The sequence below is a fragment of the Peromyscus maniculatus genome, chromosome 18 (assembly GCF_049852395.1).
Source record: "Peromyscus maniculatus bairdii isolate BWxNUB_F1_BW_parent chromosome 18, HU_Pman_BW_mat_3.1, whole genome shotgun sequence".
Lineage (NCBI taxonomy): Eukaryota > Metazoa > Chordata > Mammalia > Rodentia > Cricetidae > Peromyscus > Peromyscus maniculatus.
Genome location: NC_134869.1, coordinates 5,092,540 through 5,113,483, shown reverse-complemented (window position 1 = coordinate 5,113,483; position 20,944 = coordinate 5,092,540). Strand labels below are relative to the sequence as shown.

General features: G+C 41.6%; 2 protein-coding genes across 5 annotated transcripts in view; one reads left to right on the top strand and one right to left on the bottom strand.

The window, feature by feature from the left end:
* Positions 1-20,944, bottom strand: part of LOC143269227 (disks large homolog 5-like) — a 181,257-nt gene that overhangs the window by 22,349 nt on the left and 137,964 nt on the right. The gene's annotated exons all lie outside the window — the stretch shown is intronic.
* On the top strand, positions 9,394-20,497 carry LOC143269370 (disks large homolog 5-like). Of its 2 annotated transcripts, XR_013045781.1 has the most exons (6): positions 9,394-9,587; positions 11,579-11,741; positions 13,231-13,362; positions 14,429-14,612; positions 19,535-19,629; positions 19,796-20,497. XR_013045781.1 is itself a non-coding variant. In XM_076554472.1 (5 exons), the coding sequence occupies exons 1-5, from the start codon at positions 9,455-9,457 to the stop codon at positions 18,583-18,585; spliced, it is 729 nt and encodes a 242-aa protein (XP_076410587.1). In that variant the 5' UTR covers positions 9,394-9,454; the 3' UTR covers positions 18,586-18,699. The 2 variants fall into 2 exon arrangements, 1 of the variants encoding a protein (XP_076410587.1); XM_076554472.1 differs by lacking the exons at positions 19,535-19,629; positions 19,796-20,497 and adding an exon at positions 18,469-18,699.

Here is a 20,944-nt window from a genome sequence, read left to right as displayed (position 1 = left end):
AGGATGATGTGTAATGCCAATCACTCAAGCATTAACAAGTAAAGACTTTTCTCACACATTGTCAGACTTCCTCCTATATTTAATTTTCCTTATTCTGACTTTTCAGATTACCATTCTAGAATGAACCATCTCATCCTGACCTTTCAACTACAGGCACTTCTACATTTCATTTCATCAACTTGCTGCATCTCCACTTTACTTAAAAGATTCCAGACTAGTTATTTAATGGGGTATCCTTGTGCTGCTGAGCTCAATGCTAGGAACCCCCTACTAAGTTTGCTGTCTTGATAAAAATAACATCCCCAAAGACAAACTCAATCATTCCACCAGATTCTAAAAAGTCTATGAGATGGCATCAGGCATTGGTAGTCTTAAGTCCTCCCTTTCCCTTTGATTTTTCTCTAAAATATGTGCTTAAAAATTAGGCAATGATGATTTAGCTCAGTGGTAGAGTGCTTGTCTAGTAAACACAAGGCCTTGGGCTTGGTCCTCAGCTCTGAGAAAAAGGTGGTCTAAATGTAATTTTCAGAGTATCTAGCCTGTTACATATTTCTGAACCAGAAACTCTTGCCTCTCCATCACAATAATCCATATCATCATTCTAGAACTTAACCTGTTTTGTCACAACATCTCTGTATCATTTACTGTATCCAGGATTCCTTGTTCCTTTTCTAGAGTTCTACAAAAAGCCTAGAGCATTTATTTAAAAAGGTTCTTGGGGGACTAGAATGCCAGGTCTCCCCAGATTACCAGGATTTGTCCCACATCATCTCACACATCAGCATAAAGAAAAAGTGGGACCGCTGTGATACAATTGTGATACAATCGAAATTTGAGAGCTATTTCTGGGTAACAAAAGTCATAGAATTGTCCAGATTCAAAGAGCTATAGATGCTGAAAGAAAAAATTCTGAGTTCTTCACCCAGATCTAGTTCTTTGATCAATATCGAAAAAAGGACAAATGTTCTGAGTCCATTCTCTCTTTGGTGGACTCAGTAACTACTGTATTGCATAGACTGAAAAACTGTATATACTCCTGTCTATGTACGTATGTAGATACGTACATATGGATCTATCTATCTGTCTGTCTGTCTGCCTGTCTGTCTAACTTTCCAACACCTATCTCTATCTATCAATCCATCCATCTATCTACCCCTATCCATCCATCCAACCTTGGATCCATCTTCTACAACTACTACTCTTCCTCTTCTATTTCTCCTTCTTCTTGTTCTTCCTTTATTCATCCAGGATATTATAACCACTTTGCCTCCCTGAGTTTGTACAGTGCCTTAGTAAATATTAATTACATCATAACAAATAAAAACTTTTCTCTGTGGGTTTCTTTCTCCATATTTCTCCACCCCAAGTCTTTGTAATCCCTGTCTTCCACAACACTTGCTAAAATGTGACATTCCTTAGATCTCTGACACTGTGACACTAAAAATCTTGTGTAAAAGAATGTTTGTTTAAAAATGCGAGTTGTGCTTAAAACAAGCCCAAAACCAACATCTAACAACTTTATACTTTAGTAACTTGAAAACAAACCATCTAAGTTTGTTTCTTTATATGACAAATGCAATTTACATATAATGAATTCAATGAGTTGAGATATTCAATGTATATTAGTACTCTGTCATGAAGTTCACAAAAATGTTTTCTAACTAAATAAATTTTTGTTAAGAGGTAAAATCCATAGAATTTTCTAAATGGAAATGGAAAGATGTAAAAAATAAAGCTAGAAAATAGAGTTAATCATAAGTTAGAAGTTTTATGGAAGATAAAAAATCAAGGTCATATATGAAACTGCTGTATTCATTAAAATTCCTTAGGTCAAAATTCAGTACACTTGTATACAATTAGAATGTAATTCTCTGTTGGGAATAACAGTGACAGAAGATGCCACTTAGATTCAACCCTTTATACAGAGAAAAGGAAAATCCATGCTAGAACTCTCTTTTGGGAGCCTTAAAATGGCCTGCAAAAAGAGCCTGTCTTAGTCAGGGAGTATTGTGTCTCTCAACTACTTGAATTAGAAAAGACTTTCAAAAGATCAATGAAACATCCTGTCAAAGCTTGCCTCATGGGATTGTAGGCTATGAGAATAGATGAGATCAATCTGAGTGCAATAGAAGTGGGAAAGTAGGTCATGCACTTACTTAAACCTCCTTGAAATACAGACTATGTAATCTACTGATATCTGAAAGAAATTATTTCCTGATGTACTAGCTCACAGGAAGCATTGGTGATGCTTGGTTATCACAAGCAGAGGTCTCACACACATACTGGAAAATGATGAAGGAAGGATGGGTTTTTTCCTGATAAAATATACATGAGAGAAGTAGTGCTTTGCAGCCAATTCACTGGGCATGATAAAGCACTGGGCTGTGCTTACAGAAGAGGTCAAACATAAAATGGTTGATTCACCAGGAACTTCAGGACTGGTGTTTGCCTTCAGTGCCTTTGCAGAGCTCTAAGGGAGAATGTGAACTTGTAGAAACAAGTAACATTTTTAATGAAAGGGTGAAATGTTGTCTAACAATTTTCCTTTTTATGAAATACTTTTCTATCATTTTTGAGATTATAACTGCATTATTTTCCCTTCTTTTTCATCCTTCCAAGCCCTCACTACACTACTTCTTGCTGTGCTTCTAATTTATGACCTCTATTTTCATTAATTGTTGCTACATGCATATACATATATGTGTATTAAGATATATATATATACATATATATATACATATTTGTATATTTCCTAAATGTAAACCAATCATTCTGTATACCTAGCATGTTTTCAGGACTGACCATTTGATAGTGAGTATCCAACTGGTGTGTTCTTCCCTGGGTAGGACTATTTCCTTAAGTCTCAGGAAGTTCTGTGGAAAGAGACAGGAGGTTCATAATACTTAGCAATTAAACCATGGCTGGGAAAGCTGAAACTTACAGGATTAACAAGGCCCTTCTGCTCCCAAGGTTAAATAGGCAGTAACTAAGGAGAACTGAAGAAATGAGACCCTCTGTCTCATTCAGCTGGAAACAAGTCATGTAGACACATTCAGAGTTCAAGTCTTCATGAGTCACCCATTCTAATGTAAGCCTTTGTGATGTCACACATTAGAGTTATTCATATTCCTATAAGTAATCCCATACCTATACTCCTGTATTAACCTCAAAAAACTGATTAATTTGAGGGAAAAGGAATTACACAGTCTTCCCTGAGAGGCAGATACATAAAGGGGAACTGATAAGTAATACAAATGGCCAACTTCTGGCTTCCTTTTTATTTTCTGTACTGAGACAAAGGTTTAGTAGGCTTTGTCTTCCACCAACAGGCTGCCTCTTCCAGCTGTCTGGTTCAGGACAGATAGGTATGTTCACAGTCAGTCCTGAACATGGTCACTTGAAGCTGCAGATGATCACCCAGAGTCAGATATTGGGGCAAAACCTGAAAAATCAGAGATGCAGAGTAGGAAGCCAATTATTCTATCTATCTATGTATCTATCTATCTATGTATCTATCTATGTATCTATCTATCTATCTATCTATCTATATCTATCTATCTATCTATCAATCTTCCTTCCTTCCTTCCTCTCTCCCTCCCTCCCTCCCTCCCTCCCTCCCTCCCTCCCTCCCTTCTTTCTTTTCTTTCTTTGGTTTTTTCTAGACAGTGTTTCTGTGTGTAGCTTTGCGCCTTTCCTGGAAATTGCTTTGCAGACCACGCTGGCCTCGAAGTCACAGAGATCCGCCTGCCTCTGCCTCCTGAGTGCTCAGGCTGGCCTCGAACTCACAGACATCTGACTGCCTCTGCCTCCTGGGTGCTGGGATTAAAGATGTGCACCACCACCGCCCAGCTCTTTCTTTCTATTTATTTTATGTACATTGGTGTTTTGCCTGTGTGTGTCTGTGCAAAGGTCCCCTGGAACTAGAGTTACAAACAGTTGTCAGCTGCCATGTGGGTGCTGGGAATTGAACCTGGGTCCTCTGGAAGAGCAGTCACTGTTCTTCACTCCTGAGTCATCTGTCCAGCCCCAGCCAATAATTCTTAACCCTATGAAATACTCCACCAAAAGAGAGTAAGTATCTCTCTCACCCCACCTTATCACACTCTCTATTCGCCCAGCTCTATCACTTCCTTTCTGTCTGTACAGACCTCCAGACCTCTATGGTTAACTAATGGCTAGCTCCTCCTTCTGATTTTCAGGCAAGCTTTGTTAGAGCACAATAAAATATCACCACATTTCCCCTTTTTTTGTCTAAAGTAAAAAAGTGTTATAACTAATATAAGAAAAACTACATACAATAAATTCAATAACTACATAAATATATACAGGCAATAAATACATTAAGTACAATAACTATATACAATATACACAGGCAGTAAATGCATCAACAATGTCTAGTCCATTTGGACATGACAAAATCAGAAAAATACTCCATTATCTATCCTATCTTTGTGAATCCAAAGGGCTGTGTCTAATTATCCTTCTATCCAAATTTGTATTACCAACCAAAAACTATCTTTTGATGTCTTTCAATCTTATACACTTTACACCTCTTTAGTGAGTTTCTTTTCCAAATTTCTTCAACAAGGAAAACTATAACTATCTAATGTTCAACTCCTTCAGAGACCTGAGAAGGAAATAATATTAACTGAGTAAACAGGAACTATAACTAAGTGACTTCCACAAAATGTGAGAAATAACAGAAACAGCTGGTTGCCTGGATAGTCACTCAAGATTTCTCCGCACCATTGGGACATCCATCTTTGGCCTACAGGCCTAGCATATCTGTCAGACTCATTGCGAAGCAGGATTTTCTGAAGGGCCTTTCTACTTTGTCTTTGCAAGGTGCAGCAGTCCTTTTTTTGTGTCCTGCTTGTCCATTTTGGACAGCATACTGTCAGCAGTTGATGTAAGGTCACTTTCTTACCCAGTGGCTAACTTTGCCACAAATAAAGTAAACACTATATTGACTTTCATCAATGCCCATTGTCTTCTTGAAGAAGATTGATACTGTGAGGAGCAGACATGTCTCTTAGTCAAAAAAAAAAAGCTTTCTCTCTCCTCTCCCCTCCCCTCCCCTCCCCCCCCTCCCCTCTCCTCCTCCTCCTCCTCCTCCTCCTCCTCTTCTTCTTCTTCTTCTCTCTCTCTCTCTCTCTCTCTCTCTCTCTCTCTCTCTCTCTCTGCTGGCAGATCAGGATGAAGCTCTCAGTTACTGCTCCAGCATCATGCGTACCACCATGCTCCCCATCATGATGGAATGGACTAAACCTCTGAAACTGTTTAGGTATTACATTAAGGTCTAGTAGGAGTTGATCTTTGAACCAAGTGAGAGGGAAGAATGGGACAGAGTCAGCAGAAGACTGTCGTACAATGGGACGAGGCACGCAGGAGGCTAACCAAGCCTTTTGCACAAGGGGAACACAGGCCATTTCAAGAGCACCGTTTACGGAGCACACAACAGCCTTGAGACTGATAAGTCCAGCCTCTTCAGGAGAAAAAGCCAAGTTCTTAGGAACCAAAACCTTAACCCCTTCAAGGCCCTGGCCACCAGCCCTAGACTGGCCTTGCCAAGTCTGACCCTGGGTGAAGACACAGAACAATGTTCCTTTTGTACTTTCATCAGGGCCTCTGCAGTCTTGGATGAGTCAAGCTTTCAACAGGAAGTAAAAAATTTCTGCACACCAAAGGAAACAGTCAGATAGAATAAAATCTGAAGAGCTAAATATCTGACAAAGCACTAATTTCTAAAAACATAAAGAACTAAAAAAATGAAAAGAAATCCTAAATAAGTCAAGTAACCTAATGAATGGGCTAATAAAATGAACAGACAGTCCCCATAAGATAAAACAAAAATGACCAATAAACACATGAAGATGGCATTTAACCTCACTAACCATGGAGAAGTGCAAATTACAACTACATTCAAGGATTGGAGGTATGTCTCAGTGGGTAGAGTGCTTGGCTAGCATGGACAAAGCTCTGAATTCAATCCCCAGCACCACATAAATCAAGTGTCATGGCACATGCCTATAATCCCCAAAATTGGGATGTTAGAGGCAAGAATTTAAGAAGTTCAAGGTCATGGATATAGAGAGAGTCCAGCCTTGCATGCGTGAGACCTTGTTGTCTCAAAAACAACAACAACAAAATATTATGTTTTATCTCACTCTGATCAGAGTGGCAATTATTAGCAAAGTGATAAATAAAATAATAATGAATATTGATGAGGCTATGGACAAAGGGAACCTTATTTACTGCAGGTGGGAATGTAAACTAGTCCAACCACTATGGAAACTGGTATGGAAGTTCGCCAAAACATTTGAAATCTACCACATGCACTGACTGTATCATTCCTAGGTATTTACCTAAAATTCTCCAAGTCAGCAGATTACAGAGATACTTGTATGGTAATGTTTATTGCAGCATCATTCCCAATAGCTGAGTTATAGACAAACATAGATGTCCAACAGCAGAGGACTGGGTAAAGAAAATGTGGCATGGATACATAGTCAATTTTTTTTTCAGGCATAAAGAGGAAAAATGTTATGTCATTTGCAATAAAATGGATATAGCTGGACATGACCATATAAGTGAATTAAGCCAGTCCCAAATATGTAGTTCAGATATTTTATATAGAAAAATAAAATCATGTATGTATATATGGCGTGAAAATAGAAGCAAAACCATCTAGGAGAGTAACGGGGTCTAGTGGGAGGGGAGGGGTGAAGAAATGGAAGGGAGGGAGAATGCACTCGGTACAACAATGTGCAGTATAGACTTGGGTGAAAATGTCCTTATGTAAGCAGTACCATGTACAATGAATATACACAATGAAAATATTTTAAACAGAATTAAATTGTTAATCTTTAAAAAAAGAAAAAAATCTATGTTATCATTTTCAATGCCATATTCTGAAGATCTGTGAAGTGCTTTTAAGATGACCTGTCTATCTAAAATATATTTCTGCTTGACCTTGAGAACAGACCTAATATGACTACAGGTTTGATTGTAATGACTAAGTACTAACCTGCATTTCTTTATTATCCTAAATAGTTGGCAATAACTTTTAAGGACTGAAAACTGCACTGCATTGTGAAATGAACTGTATAGGAATGATACATTGGACAAGACTAGAAATATATATAGAAGTATTTTCTAACAAAATCAATCTCAAATTTGTATCAATATACATAATTTATATACAATATACAAAAATCCAATCCAATGTGTAATATTTAAAACTAGTAGTTCCATTCTAAAAGTAGATTCAAAAATCTAACTTTCTGTATTACCATATCTATATCCTCTCTTTTTTCTTTTCAGAGTAGATTCAATACTCCACCCTTTCACCTACCTTTTCTATATCCCTTTCAACATATGAAAGTCTGTAAATGGAATCCACCATAAATATAACTGAAAGAAAAAATACCCACATGATCATCTCATTAAATGCTGAAAAGGCCTTGGACAAAATTCAACATCCCTTCACGATACAAGTCTTGGAGTGATCAGAGATACAACAAACATACCTAAACGAAAAAAAGGCAAAATACAGCAAGCCTACAGCCAACATCAAACTAAATGAAGAGAAACTCAAAGGGATTCTACTAAATCCAGAAATAACACAAGGCTGCTCACTCTCTCTATATCTATCAACATTGGACTTGAAGTTCTAGCTAGAGCAATAAGACAACAAAAGGCGAACAAGGTGGTACAAATTGGAAAGGAATAAGTCAAACATTCACTGTTTTCAGATGATATGATAGTATACATAAGTGACCCCAAAAATTCCACCAGGGAACTCCTTCAGCTGATAAACACTTTCAGTAATGTGACAGGATACAAGATTAACACACTCAAAAAAATCAGTAGCCCTCCTATATACAAATGATAAATGGGCTGAGAATAAAATCAGAGAAACATCCACCTTTACAATAGCCAAAGACAACAAAAATTCATTGGGGCAACCTATCTGATAAGAACTTTAAGTTTTAAAAAAAGAAATTGAAGAAGATATCAGAAAATAGAAAGCTCTCATATGCTCTTGTATAGGTAGAATCAACATAGTAAAAATGGCAATCTTACCAAAGGCAATCTTCAGATTCAATTTAATCCCCATCAAAATCCCAACAAAAGTCTTCACAGACCTTCTAAGAACAATTTTCAACTTCATATGAAAACCAAAACCCAGGATAGACAAAACAATCCTGTACAATGAAGGAATGCCTTGCAATATCATCCCTGACCTCATGGACCCCTATAGAGCTATATTTAACAACAACTTGGTATTGGCATAAAAATAGACACATAGATCAATGGAATTGAATCAAAGACCATGACTTTAATCTAAAGACATATGAACACCTGATTTTTGACAAAGAAGCTAAAATTATACAATGAAAAAAAGAAAGCGTTTTTGACAAATGGTGCTGGCATTCACACATGCTAGAATGCAAATTGATCCATTATCTGTGCCCATGCACAAAACTCAAGTCCAAATGGATCAAACACCTGAACATAAATCCAATTACACTGAACCTGATAGAAGAGAAGTACCACAGACTCTGAGAGCAACACCTAATACATGGGACCTCCTGCAACTGAGAAGCTTCTGTAAGGCAAAGAACAGGGTCAACAGGACACAATGACAGCCTACAGAATGGGAAAATATCTTCACCAACCCACATCTGACAGAGGGCTGATCTCCAAAATATATATAGAACTCAAGAAACTAGACATCAAATTATGAAATAATTCAACTTAAAAAATGCGGTACAGATCTAAACAGAATTCACAACAGAAGAATATTAAATGGCCAAAAGACATTTAAGGAATTGCTTAAAATCCTTAGCCAAGAGGGAAATGCAAATCAAATGGCACTAAGATACCATCTCACTAACAACCTCATAGCTTGATGAGCTCTACTGACCCTGGGGGAATCTTCATAACTAACTATGTAACTTTTTTTGAGCCCACCAATCTCTAAAATTCTGAGGATCTTCCCTGGGTGAATATTCACTTCAGAGGTCTCATCCCTACTACTTCCCTTTATCCTGACCTCATTTCTAAGCATCCTTTCTTTCTCAAATTATTAATTATTAATCTTAAGGAGGGGAAAATCTAACTGTGGACAGTGCATGGGAAGTGAGCTTTCAACTTCACTTAGATAAAGTTTCTAATGAAGCAGAGGCCTAGATTTCTGGCTTTGGGAGGAGGATCTACCTAAAGGCTTCCATTGTGAATCCAGAGCCTCCTGAAAATGGCACCTTGGTTTCAAGTCACTTTTGGGTGAGGTATGTAACAGGGATGAAATAGCTATACCAGGTGACATCAGCACATGGACATTCTACTGTATCCTGGAGAGCCCTGGCATTCCATGTGATGTCACCAGTGTTGTGGCAACACCAACTGTCATTGGGGCATTTGTGCAGTGTTGTGTGTTTCACATACAGACATGCTGTCTAGACTGAACAGGATTGTTGGGGGACAGGATGGAGAGCACAGGGAAACCAAAGGGAGGCAGAAGGAAGATGGCCTTCAGTCTCCATGTCACACATCAAGAAATAAATGGTTCTGGGGAAAGCACAGTGAGTCCTGGGAAAGGGATGGGGAGCTTCCTGAAGGAGGAAGGCTTGAGCTGCTCCTTCCAGGAGTGGGGCTAAGCAGGTAAGAGTTTCTGAGAAGCAATGGGCCTACCTGCTCCTCTGAGTTCTTCCAGAGCAGAACAAAGTTGAGGATTTTCAAGGTTAGTTGGGCAGAGAGCCAGGAATATTCATGGCTGCAGCTGTTCTGTTGAGGGCCCTCTGCTTTCACTCTGAGTGGGAAGAAAGCACATGGGGACTAAAGAGGTTTCAGTACCAGCCCAGCAACTCACACACACTGGATGTCTTTTGGTGTGTGTCACTAATAACAGAGAGAGTAATGTCCCCTGGCCAGAGCTAGAGGCTCTCACATTTTAAATAACAACCACTAGCAGGGCAGTAACCATCAAGTATTGCTTCATGTCAGTGATCCCTAAGGTTTCTGAGTTCCTGCCCTCTCACTAGCCAGTCATCTTCCCTCTACATTGAGTGTAGGACTGGGATATCACTCTTCCTGTAAGTATTTGTTCTTGGTGTCAGAGGGCTCACCTGTGGATGCCCAGTTCATAGGTATTTTCAGTCACACCTTTCAATGGTTGATAACATCTTTGCTAACATCATTATGGATGGAATGTATTCTCCTGAAGCATTTGGCAAAAGTTTCATCTTTACCTATGTGACTTATCATTGCTCTGACAGGACCCACATAATCCTCCACCATCCTCATACATTGTAACTGCCCTGTGGATCTTCTCTGATGTGCTTATTCACCTCGTGGAACTGATCTTCCTTCCCCATTATACTGAGATAATTTCTTAGCAATCTTTATTTCTCATCTTGCTAGAGATCATCAGGAAGAGAAGAGTCATTCCTGGGCACAGTTTGGAAAATGAGTCTTGCCCTCCATACATGATGAACTATTGAATTAGAATGAACTAGATTCTAATGAATCAGAGAGATCTCTGGATTGGAAGGAGAAGGTGCTGAAGGCCTCCCCTGTGTCTCAGGGAAGACTCCTGGACAGGGCAGCTTGGCTTTTGGTGAATTGGGGAAGAGTTTGTTATAAGATAGGTGAACGCTGTTGGCAGTGACCCTAACAGTCCCTTCTCTGGAAATTCTATTTTATCCTGGAGAGCCCTTGGCATCTTTTGTGAAATCACCAGTGTTGTGGCAATGCCGAATGCCCTTGAGGCATTCATTAAGTGCATATAGGGTTCACCAATCAACATGTTGACTAGATTGAGCATAATGACTGGAACAGAGATCTCTGGTTTTTTAGGGAGGAGTTGAGGCCAGAACTGGACCTTCTAGTAATGGGGTTCAGTAGCGATAATCATCTGAAGCCATGCACCTATGCTGCTTCTCTGGGTCCCTAATGAGCAGATCCAAAGTGGAGGTTTCTGATGGTTAGGTGGCAGAGGGCCAGGAATGGTCAAGGATGCAGTGCTGTGCTAGGACCTTTTTCAGTTCATTCTGACTGTCAAAGAATGCCAAAGGAGGCACAGAACCCTAATGAGGTATCAGGGTAGCATGTTGCTGCACTTTATTCTCAGTGGTTTCTGTAGATTTCATGGATATCTGATATAAATACCAGAGAGCAAAACTTTCCATCCATGTACCCAGGTCTGAGACATTCAGTGTCTTTTAGTCCTGCACACAGGTTATCGGGCAGGGAGGTACAAATCACCAGGCAGTCCAGGACTTTCTTGGATCATAACAGGTATCTGGAGACAACTCCAAGCCAACATGACTGGCCTTGCTTATGCCTTTCAGGGACAGTGGGGCTGCAGTAGGGCCTGAGGCATATATCTATCCTCAGAGATTGGAGACAGACACATCGCTTATGGTCCCCAGTTTAAGGATATCTGCTCTGAATTTTGGGCCTTCTTTGGGTTCCATGCATTTCCTCTCCCTCAGGCCTCCTCTTGGGACTCCACATGATCTCTTGGCTCTATGCCATTCGTCTGTACAAATTCACTGTGTTTATGTACCTACAGGGACTACTAGGAAGGCATCATCCACACCTGTCTTCCTCACTGAGCAGGAGCAGCAGCTGAACCAGGTGGATAAACTGACCCTCCAGCTACAGATGATGACCAATGAGAGGAATGAACTGCTGGAACTCCTGGCCCTTTATAACAACAATGAGTTGAACAACAGGTATTCATCATGCCCTTTTCTCTGGTAACTGTCTTGACCCTACTGTGTCCTGAGTGCATTTGAGAGGCAGAACTGAAACCTGTAGGAGTGAGATTTGACACAGGCTGTTCTGATTCCTCCAAATGAGAAAGCAGAGCCTGTGGCCTGAATCACTATCTACAGATGGGCAGGAAGGTGTAAGATCACAACATGCATTTCAAGAGGCCTTGACAGACATCGGCTTTTAGGAGATGCTTGGTGTTCTGGGTTGAGTGTTTATATTTATTTTTGCTTTTTGCTCTGGGAATAGGCTGAAAGGCCTTGTGGTCCTACTCGTCCATCTGTGTGTCTGGAAGGCTTGGAGTTCATCCCTGCTCCTCTCTGGTCTTGTTCCTTATACTCTGAGGCAATACTCCCTACCTGCATTTCTTTGACATCCTGTGTGTGGGTTCATGTGTGTGAAGTGCTCTCTAAGGGGCCCAAACATTGCAAACAAAGCAGTGGCCGGTTTGGCCCTTTTCACTTCCTTCTCCCTTGATAAACCATTAGAATACATTACTAAATTTAGTCCCCAAAGTCCATTCCCTTTTGTGGACACTGACTCATTCTTGAAACTAAACACCAAAGTTCAACAATCAAAATTCATTACTTGGTTAAACTGGCTATCCTGTCCCATCAGAGCTCAACAATTTACCCAGCACAGACTTAAACTATTCTACTTAAAAACCCACTATTAAAAAAGCCTGCTGCTTGCTGTGTGCCTTCGCCTGCTCAAGAGACAGGCTCCCAAGCTATGCTTGCACTGCTAGGTTAATAAATCTCCTTGTGCTGAGGATTGTGTGTCTGAGTGTGTTCTGTACTGTCTCTGAGAGGCTCACTTACAGTGTGAGTGTGTGTGTGTGTGTGTGTGTGTGTGTGTGTGTGTGTGTGTGTGTCCTTTCAGATCCCGAGAGTCAGAGATTGATAGTAGGTCTGAATATTCACATGTCTCAAAGATTTCTGGTGATGGAAGTGCTGAGGCCAGGGAGCCCCACATTGAACATCACTGCTCTCAGCCTTTGTGCTCATCCTGGTCCCTCATTGGAATCCCCTTGGGTGTTTATAAAGCCATCTGAATGTAGTGCCTCCCCATGGCAATACAGATCATGAGTTCTGGGTATCCTTGTAAGGAGAAAGAATCTCTGTTCTCAAGACAGTGGGAATGTCATTGCAGATTTCAGATACACCCCCATCTGTGGCACAGACTGCTCAGACCTTCATAGCCAGCTAGTCTGCTCCCAGAGGTCTACTGAGGGAGCTCATGTAGCCCTGTCTCCTTCCCTATTAACACCCAGCCTTTCCTGGCCATGGGACAGTAAGGCAAGTCTAATGCACATCAGGAGGTCCAGTATAGAATTCAGGGTGTGACATCCAATGGGCTATGGTAGTATAAAACAGAACCTTAATTCATGTGGTCCCTGAGGCCTGTATTCATGGGGTTCTTTGCTCCTGGGGCCATGCCCTACCACAGGCTGAAATCTGAGCTGGAGATGCTGAAAACACAGCATAAAAAGGAGATGTCAGATATAAAGAAATTCCCCAAGGAGATTTGTGAGGCTTCGTACAAGTGCAAGGAGCTGAGTGAGCAGACCAACTCCTACCGGTGAGTGCCTAATTTAGATGGGACCCCTGAAATTGTTAATGACTGCTTCAGGTAGTCTGACGTTTGTCCAGTCCTGCCTGACCCAGCTGTCAGGAGGAATCTGTCCCACCTCCTGCATCCAAATGGTCCCAAAGAAACACACAGAGGCTTATATTACTTACAAACTGTATGGCCAATGGCTAACGTTTCTGGCTAGCTAGCTCTATCATCTTAAATTAAACCATTTCTATTAGTCTATGTTTGCCACATGGCTGCTGCATGGCCAAGCTGCTGGCATGTTGCTCCTTGGGTGGCAGCTGGCATCTCCTCCACCTCTGACTTTCTTCTCTGTCTTTTCTGGATTTTTCTGCCTGGCTCCATGCTGCCTTGTCATAGGCCAAAGCAGCTTCCTTATTAATCAATGGGAGCAACACATATTCACAGCATACAGAAAGACATCCCACAGCAGCTTCTCCCCTTCTTCACCTTTGAACAAAGTTGGGCTGTGGTTCTAGCCTGTTTACCTTTTAGCAAGCCGCCTGTCTGATAGCTCTTGGACTTGTGCCTCCTAGACTGAGTTCTCCTAAGAGTGAAAAGTCTGACAGCCCCTCCCAACATTTTCCCGTCAGCTTCTGGAACTTCTAGACATAAAACACAGTTTTCACCATGAAAGTTTCTGTGGCTCTGGAAGGAGCTTACAGAGCTGGTTTCTATGGAAAACATGAAATGCATTCCCACTGGGTCTTCTGCCCCACCCCACCCCCTGAGCATGGTTTCCCTCTTCCTGCTCATGTTTGCTCAATACTGTGAACAGTTAAACACCAGGGTGTGTGGTGGAGAGGTAGGGGATCTAGGTTTGAGAGTTACATGGATCTCTTTTGCTGTCAGGATATTCAGAAATAGTTTGAATCTTTCTGGAATTTGGCTATTCTCTGTCTTTTGTCTGCACCTCAGTCATGCTGGCATGGCTAATGTGGCTTCATCCCAGGGATCTGGGGTTGGGGAGATGACACCTTGCAGGAATGATGGTATTGGGAGGCAGGAGTGCAGACGGAGGTGGAGCTCATCATTTTTGCTGATATTTCAGCACCCTCTACAGTCAGCTACTGAGTGAATGGACTCGGCTGATGGAAAAAGTGAGCATGTTGAAAGAGGACAACAGAAAGCTGCAGGGGGAGCAGATTTTACTACAAGAGTCCTGTGAGGAGGCCAGGAGGCTCTGGGAGGAGGCTCATGAGAAGATCTATGACCTCTGGACAAAGCAGCAGCAGGTAGGTTGAAGTAGCAGGGCCAAGCTGCCCACCTGTCTAACCATACACATACATATACACACACCCATGTAACCCTCAACTCACTTATCCAACTGACCCATCCCATCCAATAGTTCATTTCTGTGATCATTCACAAGTCTTTCTGGGGAGTTAGCCTCTTGGAAGGCACTGCATGACTGCCAAGGAAAGCCTACTGCTCTGCTAGATGCTGCAGTCCATCTAGGGAGACGGGTCAATCACTTGTCACTTACTGATATGTTAGCACGGAAGGAGCGGTGTTATGATGGGAGCCACATGGGGATTAGCACAGAGATCTGATTGATTGAGTTCAAGAATCAGGATCTCATTTGCTTGCAGAGGTCATATGAGATCAGAGGGAGAAACAGTATGGAAGGAGGAACGTCCCCTACAAACGCCAAATGACTGGGTCTTGTGGACATCTTTTTGGGTGTCATATGGCATTTTACCCTCTTGTCCCAGACTGCCATGGCGTTCTCTTTACCTGGTTAACCTCTTGGTTCACACTGACAGAAACTAAGTAACAGCTTGTCAATACTGTTTCCTGTGACTGGCATTGGCCAGTTCTACCATCCTGGATCTTACACTCGGAAGCTCACTGGATGACCAGGGATGTGGCCAGGGCTTATGACAGGCAGTGGTGAGGGTGGCAGATTTGAGATTTTAAGAGAATAATTTCTCCAACTACACCGACATAGCCTGCAGAAGCACAGCATGTTTGCCCAGGCATGTTTAGTCTCAAAATGATGGAAAGCAGAACTGTGGGTCTCACTTGAAACAGCTAGCGTGAGGAGTCTAAATTCAACTGGTAATGCCATCCTCATTCAGTTGATGTCCTCCTCATTGCGTTCTGTTCACTTATGATTTGTGGTGAGTGTGTGTGTGTGTGTGTGTGTGTGTGTGTGTGTGTGTGTGTGTGTGTGTATGTGTGTGTGTGTGTGTGTGGTGTATGCATGTGTGAGGGTGCACACATTTGTTTGTTTGTTGGAAGGCCACATCAAGTGACCTCTGTTGCTTTCTCCCTTATTCCCCTTAGCCCAGGTCTCTCACTGAACCTGAAATTTTCTCTTCTGGCTAAGCTGGACAGCCACAGATCTTTGGATCTCCCGACTCCTCACAGTAGAGCTTCCTGTCTTTTTCTGTCTCATCTCATTACTAAATGATTCATTTGGTCAGAAAAAGAACTGACTTGTTGGTTTCTCTTAATGTTTACACACTTTTATTACTTTGGAATTCATTCATTTTGTAATAAATAGCAAAAATCAAACAATGGAGCTCTTTGAAAAATCAACATAGACTTTTCTTTCACAGCATAGAGGTAACATCCCAGGGTATTTCTAGTTTGTCTTACTGGCTACACAATACGGAACCTGACATTTTGATGCTCACTCTATCATGTATAGGACTGTGTCTTAGGACAGATTCCTCCTCATAGTTGTATAGAGTGCGCATTTCAGAAAAGTGCTGTAGGTGACCTAAGTAGCCTCCTAGTGACTTCCTTGGGGCTGTTTTCATATAATATGCACTGTAATCTGGTCAAAAGTTATTGGGTAATGACAATGGGTGACTTCCATTCTCTGGTCTATCACTGTCTTCTGTGGAAAAGTCTGGGCAGGTTTAGTGAGGAGTCCATGATGGGTCAACTTGGATCTGTCGGGAGGCTTCATGTCCAGCCCTCTTCCATGGGTACTTGGTCTTGTGTAGTCAAACTCAGTTGTGCAGAGGTTGTTACTTTTCTGTACAACAGTGATTCTGGTGATAAAAAACTTTCCTAGGAGGGGAAATAAGTTCAGACCAGGGCAGAAGAGCCTGGATGGGTCTGAGTCTTTTAGATAGCGGGGAGGACCCACTACCTCCCCCTAGAGTAGAAAAGATGCTGCAACATTCTAGTCTTTTGCCTTGCTCTTCTGGGTACAAGAAAGGTGTGTGTGTTTGTGTGTGTGTGTGTGTGTGTGTGTGTGTGTGTGTGTGTGTGTGTGTGTTGTATGTGTGTGTGTGTGTGTTGTCTTTATGTGCATCTTTGTGTGTATGGGAATATGGGTTTGAGCCTCTATGTGTATCTTCACTCACTCACGGAGCAATGGAACATCTTTAAGAATGACGGAGACAGACTTCAATGAGAAAGTACTATGCCTAACCTGGTTAGTACCACTTTGCATCAATCAAAGAACTAATGGAGCTGCCCATAATTCTGCGTGTCCATAAAGCTAACAACAACAAAAGACAGAAAATTGATGCAAGGTAAAAGTTTTTCAGGTATTTGTAGAGGCAGAATTATTTATCTGCAAAGAAATCCTTGGGAGAAAAACAAAGTAGTGGGGTCAATGAAGGTGAGAAAGAGGCTACTGAGAGGCAGGAAAGGTGCCTGAGAGTTTGTGTCCTCTGTTCTGGGTGAATGGTGGCTGACCACTGATGACTTCCCTGCATCCTGTTTTGTTTTTCTCCTCATTGTCTGCTGCCATTTTCCTTGCACCTTTCCCTAACCTTGGTTCAGCTAACCTTGTCCTTGGAGCTTGGCCTGGATTTTATTCCCTGAGAAATTCTGCACAGCAGAGGTGCTTGCGACTGCATCTCAGCCCAGCAGAAGTCCCACAGCTATGCTGAGGTGTGAGAAGAGGCTGTCTCAGTGCACCCCTTAGGCTCATCACACTCTAAAGCACTTACTCCATGTTGGTCTGCAGCACTCAGAAACTGCTTTTATTTTGAACTTCTTCACACTGAGTTAAAATTCATCCTGATGGAGGGTTCGCAGAAATGAGAATTCTCAGATATTGCTAGTAGTGAAAAATGGTGTAGCCCTGTGAGAAGCTATGTACAATTATTCAGAAAGTTGAACTGCAGACTCTAGGTGGACCATTGATTCTAGAATGGAAAGTAGGTGTCCACAGAGAATAGGGGACAATAGGGTTACAGCAGGACTCATCACAGCACTCCCAACTAGAAACTATTCAGATGCCCATCACTGATGAGTGAAAACATGCAATCTGGTCCACGGAATATTGTGAACCTTGAAATAATACATGCAATCATTTGGCTGAGTTAGTCAACCTTCTGTTACTCAAAGAAATCCCTGACACAATCATGTTACTTGGAGGAAAGGTTAATATAAACTCCTGATTTTAGAAGTTTTCTAGTTTTCTGAGCTCATTGCTTTGGGCCTAAGGCAACCTGTGGTTTAGAGAGCTTCTTTGGGAGAAAGATGCCCTTGAGGAAGCATTGTGTGAGAGCAAGTGGCTGGTCCACTGCCATCCAGTGGTCTTGTGCTGGGAAACTAACCCTTCAGTGCACAGACTGGGAACTTGCTAGGAGAGCTTGGATTACCGGTCAAAAAAGCCTGGGGTTCACCTCTCTGTGTACAGGTTTATAAAGTAAGTACTACACTGACTGATCCCAGGTCACCAGGCATGCATGTGTTATACAGACACACAGGCAGGCAGAACACCCGCACATATAAAGTAAAATGAAATGAAAAAATATCAAAACAGGGTAAAAGTACACAATCTTCTCCACATCCCTGTGTTCTGAGCATCCTCTCTTTTCCTGCCTCTGGGATGGACGATCGGTAAAGAGGATGTGGGTTAATGAAAGGTAACTTTCTTCTCCATGCTATCACACATGATCTCTTCATACAATAGTGTTATCTGGGAAACTAAACATGGATGCAATGTAGTGTACTTGTATGTGTGCATCCATTCACATGTTCAAGAGTGTGTACGTGCATGCATGCATATGTTCGTGCGTATGTGTGTGTGTGTGTGTGTGTGTGTGTGCTTTCATGTGTGTGTATTTAAATGGTGCACACAATCCTTTCCTAAAAACACAATCTTCTAATGAACAGGAACATCAAAGACTTGAGGAAAATCTTCAGCACCTGTTGAAGCAGGAGCTGCTCATCCGGCAAAGGGACTTGGCAGCAAAGCTGCAGTATCACTTCACTGTGTCCCAGATGAGGTAGGAGCCCAGGATTCCAGAAGCAGATGGATCCAAGTGGGTCCACTGTACCTGGATCTCTGTCCTCCTTGAGTTTGTGTTCAATTGGCAAAGCTCCCAGGCACAGCCAGGAAAAGAACACCTCAGAGTGTCATTGCTGACTCAGTCAATAGGAACTTATGTCCAGGAAGCAATATGCTTTCTCCTTGGTCTTATGGAGATTGTGTCCTCTTCTTCCCTTCTGAGACCTCTAGTATCCTCTGAGTATCTCATCTCTAACATTATATCTCCTCACACATATTCACACGGCAGCCAGAAACCTAGAGGGGATCATCAATCATGAAGGAAAGTATGTCCTCCTGCAACTTTATTTTCCATCATGAATGTTATGTTTAGAGATAAGTGTCTACACGTTGGCAGATTTGCATACAGCAGCCCAGTGCTGATTGCAGGCTCTCTGCACTATTTATCAGTTTCTCATGAGAAGATTTACTCTGGTCATAAACAGACTTGGAGTTGACAAGTTAAGCCCATGCAGGGTTCTGAGATGTGGGAATAATCAGAGCCTTCTCTGCATTGCTGTGTAGGCTCCACTAGAGGGCAGGCATAGAGTTTTCCAGGAGGTTCACATTCACCTGGTATCTAATGAAGGCCAGGTACATCTTCCCTGACCTGTGCCTCAGACCTTCTCATACTGATATTTCTCCAAAATGATGTCTTTGGACTGTTGGAGAAACATGCTGTTTTTCTAATCCAGCACAGTGTGTATTTTCCAGTTCAATGTCTACTAGTTTTTAAAAGTTGAGAAAAAAATCCTGCCCAGGACCTCTCTGACCCTTTTGCCTTGGGGAAGCAGAGATGAACTCAGCTGAAAGGTAATGCTCGATTGTCTAGCTGAGTAGATCTGATGAGGGCTCAAAAGCTGACATGCAGGTCCTCACCAGGCTTGTGCCCCAGCTGTCTTCTTCCCCTAGGTTTGAAAACCTCCAGCAGGAACTGGAGCAGACCACAGCCCAGGATGAGAGCCTCCTGCAGATGAAGCTGCTGAAGCAGAAACACTATGTCCCAGGCAAGTCAGCCACCATTGAGCCCCATCCACAGCAGTCAGGGATCATGGGGTGTGTTTCCTTCCTTAACTTTTGTCTACTAGGGATGAATAGGCCCTGATTTTTCATGCCACTGGCAGAGCAAAACTGTTTCTAAATCATAATTTCTTTACTGATTTTCCCTGACAGCACCTGATAAGAAAACTGAGAAGGCTGGAAGAAGCCAGAGACACCTGAAGGCATGAAATTCTACACTCCAGGTTCAAGGCCTCCTCAGAAAATGCTACCTCTTTTCAGCTTTGAACTCAATAGTGAGGCAAATATCAACCTACCATCACGCAATACAGCCACAATATCATCTACATCTGTTGGCTCACTATCCCCAGAAAAAAGTTTGTGTCAGAAATAAGTCTAAGATACAGAGAACACACAACAAGTTACTAAAAGCCCTGACTCCATATGTGATGGGAAATCTGACAAGGAAGACTGTGTTTATGTCACACTGCCATCTAGACAGACCATACCAAAATCACAAGATTCTCTCTACTGCAGTGCTAAAGCTGACGCCATGTCATGGGCAAGTGTAGCTGAAGATAATTCACTACAGAGAATAAGCCAGTTCCTCACCTCATTTGCGCTTCCATAGTGAAATTACAAAGAAAACTGTAATTTCCTTAATATTTTTGTTTTATATCTTGGGATATTTATGCATTGGTTTTTGGTTTTCTTCATTTTCATTTAAGGTTTTTTAACTTTTGTTATTACTCTTATTCTTGTCATTGTTTTAATAGTTTGCTAAGGCTATACACTGTATATAATGATACTGTTTTGAAGGCCCCATTGAGTAAAATGAATGTATTTTATGAATAAAATACAATTTCAAACTTTTTACTCTGAGATTCTTCTTTAGTCAGGTGAGGTTTCACACTCCTGTAAACCTAGAACTCACAGGCTTGGATGTATCTCAGTAAGATCCAGGAAGCTCGGGCTGCACAAGGATTTTCCATTCATGGGTCTCAGGGCTACACAGGGGGGTGGCACCTTGGATGTGGATGGCATAGCCTACTCCATGGATACCAACTACATACGAAAAGAACTAGACATATTGTATCTTTGAGGTCATATATTTAGCTACCAGTAAAATGTGGTACACTGCACACACATGTTCACAAAATCATCATTTAGACGAAATTAAGGGAAACAAAAATATATTGCTCCAGCCCTCTCAGGAAATAAAAATGTTCATTAAAATTGTATAAAAGAAATCAGGAAATGAAAAGGAATATGCCTCTGGGTTTCTTGAAATATATCATGAGTGATAACAGATCAGTAGAGATA